The following is a 3,078-nucleotide window of genomic DNA, read 5'->3' as shown; positions in this document are numbered from 1 at the left end:
AAATTCTGAAATTTATTGATTTATTGTCATAACATATTTTAAGGTTAGTTGATACAATTGATATAAAGATAGAGATTGTGTTATATGAAACTAGGAAAAAAAAATCTCAAAAAATATCTACACAAGATATGAACATTAAAATCGTTGCCAAGAAGAAAAAGAATATTAACATTTATGGATACATTTATTGAGATTATTCAAAAAAAGAGAAACAATTAAATGAAATGACGTAAACCAATAAAAGTTGTATTGTATTTGAAAAACATTTGAAAGTAAAAGTATTGGTTTATTAGTATTGGTCCTTTACTAGGAGGAAAAAGAAAAGAACTGGTGTCTTTTGGACTTCAACACTCTTAACCTTTGGTTTTCCTTCCTCACAAGTATCTCTTTATCTTCTTTTGGACATTCAAGTGTTCGCTCTCTCTCGTTCTGAAAGCAACTCCTTTGATCAAAGAAAAAAATTGAGAGGTCTTGGGGGTTGTAGGAAGTTAGTTTTGAAAGATGCAGCAATTGTGGGTAGCAAAGGAAGATAAGAAGAAAGAGAGAATCGTCAAAGGGAGAGATCTACTCGATGTTGTCTTTTCGTGGTCTGTTCTTGATGTCTTAAACTCAAATCTTTACAAGGGAAAGGTTCTGTATTCTCTTTCTAGTCTTTTAAACTTTTTTTCTTAGAAACTTAAAAGATATATATATATATATATATATATATATTTCCTTTTTCTTTGGTTGTTTAATGGATTTTGTGTTCTTGGTAATTAGGTCGGGAAGATTCCTAAAACATTTCCGTCAACCGTAGAGTATTTGGAGTCATTTGTTAATCCGCTTATTGAAGAGACACATGCTGCTTTGTTGTCAAGTATGGAAACGTTACGCCGTGCACCGGTTTTCAAAATCCGGGAAATCAAACCATCCAAAGATTTTAAACCTCCAAAGGATCTCTATTATGATGTTACTTTGGAGGTATTGTCTGATAGTACGAGTAATGGAGCTCGAAAGCAGCTAGAGGTCAATGATCTTATTGCAGTGACGTATAAGAAGCCTATTCGAATCGATGATTTGAGATGTTCCAATGAGCCTTACTTGCTGGCTCTTGTTTGCCATGTAGATGAAGATTTTCCTCATTTGATAACTATTATGGCTTCAAAACCAATCGTTTATTTCGAGGATGATTACACGCAAAGGACAAAGAAAGGACAAGTTGTGAGGAAAGACCTAAACCTCTTTGGGGTTTACTTGATCAACATGATGACGAATATTCGTATTTGGACGGCGTTGCATCCAAATCCAGGAGAAAACTTGAAGCTGATTTCAAGAGTGCTTCAAAGCAACAATGAGGTAATTTAATAGTATAAGTTTTGAAACAGAATCAAAATTATGTTTTGAAATCGTCTTATTGTGTAGGTTGATGGAGAGAGTTGTGTTGCCTGTAAAGAAAACAGCGAGAGTGCAGTGTCACATCAGTCAGCGCGAATGCTTCGTTCATTCAAACTGAATTCATCTCAAGAAGAAGCGATTTTGCGCTGTCTAGAAGCTAACAGTTGCTGCCATCCCAACAATATCAAACTTATATGGGGACCGCCGGGCACGGGGAAGACGAAAACAACAAGTGTTCTGCTTTTGAACCTTCTGAAAATAAGATGTAGGACATTGACTTGCGCTCCAACTAACATAGCTGTTTTGGAAGTTTGTTCAAGGCTTGTGAATTTAGTCTCTGAGACTGAGTCATTGAGCTTTTACGGGTATGGTCTTGGAGATATCGTGTTGTTCGGTAATAAAGAAAGGATGAAAATCAATGATCGGAAAGATTTGTCTGATGTCTTCCTTGACTACCGAGCGGAAGAGCTTTTTAATTGTTTTCAGGCTGTGACTGGATGGAGAGCTAATGTAAACCTCTTGATATGTTTGCTCAGTGATCCGAAAGAAGTGTATAAGCAGTACTTGGTCAACGAGGAATGTGCTAAGCAAGAAAACAAATATTGCGTAAATGAAACACCTCTGTCGTTTGAGGAATTTGTACAGAAGAGGTTTAACATACTTAGAGATGAGCTGCGGCATCAGTTTCCAGCTTTGTGTCTGCATTTACCAACTACCGTGCTCTCCTTTCGAGTGGCTGAGAAAATGTATGGGACTAACGAGCTCCTCATGTGTATCAAGATTTCTGATATCATGGGAAATGGTAAAGAAGATGACACATTGGAGAATGATTCAAGAAAGCAAGATTGTCTTGAGATGTTGACATCGATTTGTGCAAGTATCAAACTTCCGGATTTCATACCAAAGATCGGACTTAAAAGACTCTGCTTAGGAAACGCATATCTGCTTTTCTGCACAGCATCAACTTCTGCTAAGTTACACATGAGTAGTCCAATACAACTTCTTGTGATCGACGAAGCGGCTCAGTTAAAAGAATGTGAATCGGCGATTCCTTTGCAGCTTCCTAAACTTAAACATGCAATTTTGATCGGTGATGAGAAGCAGTTGCCTGCAATGATCCAAAGCAAGGTTTGTTTTGTTACTAATTAGTACAATTATTATACACATTCACCTTCTCTTTTGGTTACTAAACAAGTTATGTACAGATTGCTTCAGAGGCTGATCTTGGAAGGAGTCTGTTTGAGAGATTGGTGTTGTTGGGGCAAAATAAACAGTTGCTGAACATGCAATACCGGATGCATCCTTCCATTAGTATTTTCCCAAACAGAGAGTTTTACGATATGAAGATTTTGGATGCTCCTTCTGTGAGAGTGAGAAGTTACGAGAAAAAATTCCTTCCGGAGAAAATGTATGGGCCGTACTCTTTCATCAACATAGCCTATGGAAGAGAACAGTTTGGAGAAGGTTACAGTTCGAAAAACATAGTGGAAGTCTCTGTTGTGGCTGAGATAGTCTCAAAGCTTTACTCAGGTAAACATATTTTTTTTATTCTTGATCAGTCTTAAAAGTTAGAGTTTGATGTTGATTCTATGTTTTGTAATGTCATATTTTAGTATCAAGAAAGACGGGAAGATCGATCAGCGTAGGTGTGATTTCACCTTACAAGGCTCAAGTGTTTGCAATCCAAGAAAGGATAGGTGAAAA

At 36.9% G+C, this 3,078-nt stretch overlaps 1 protein-coding gene across 2 annotated transcripts in view; it reads left to right on the top strand.

The window, feature by feature from the left end:
- The window catches only part of LOC104701176 (helicase SEN1-like), a 5,070-nt gene continuing 2,323 nt past the window's right edge, over positions 332–3,078 (top strand). Inside the window, exons 1-5 of one of the 2 annotated variants that reach the window (XM_010416822.2) lie at positions 333–630; positions 760–1,335; positions 1,402–2,502; positions 2,580–2,904; positions 2,988–3,071. In XM_010416822.2, the coding sequence (XP_010415124.1) occupies positions 502–630; positions 760–1,335; positions 1,402–2,502; positions 2,580–2,904; positions 2,988–3,071 (2,215 nt within the window). In that variant the 5' untranslated portion in view covers positions 333–501. Of the gene's footprint in view, positions 631–759; positions 1,336–1,401; positions 2,503–2,579; positions 2,905–2,987; positions 3,072–3,078 lie in introns of both variants that reach the window. The other variant, XM_010416825.2, reaches the window with a different exon arrangement.

Source organism: Camelina sativa, chromosome 7 (assembly GCF_000633955.1).
Source record: "Camelina sativa cultivar DH55 chromosome 7, Cs, whole genome shotgun sequence".
NCBI lineage: Eukaryota > Viridiplantae > Streptophyta > Magnoliopsida > Brassicales > Brassicaceae > Camelina > Camelina sativa.
Note: the sequence above shows the minus strand (reverse complement) of the source record. Positions and strands in the feature narration are given on the sequence as shown.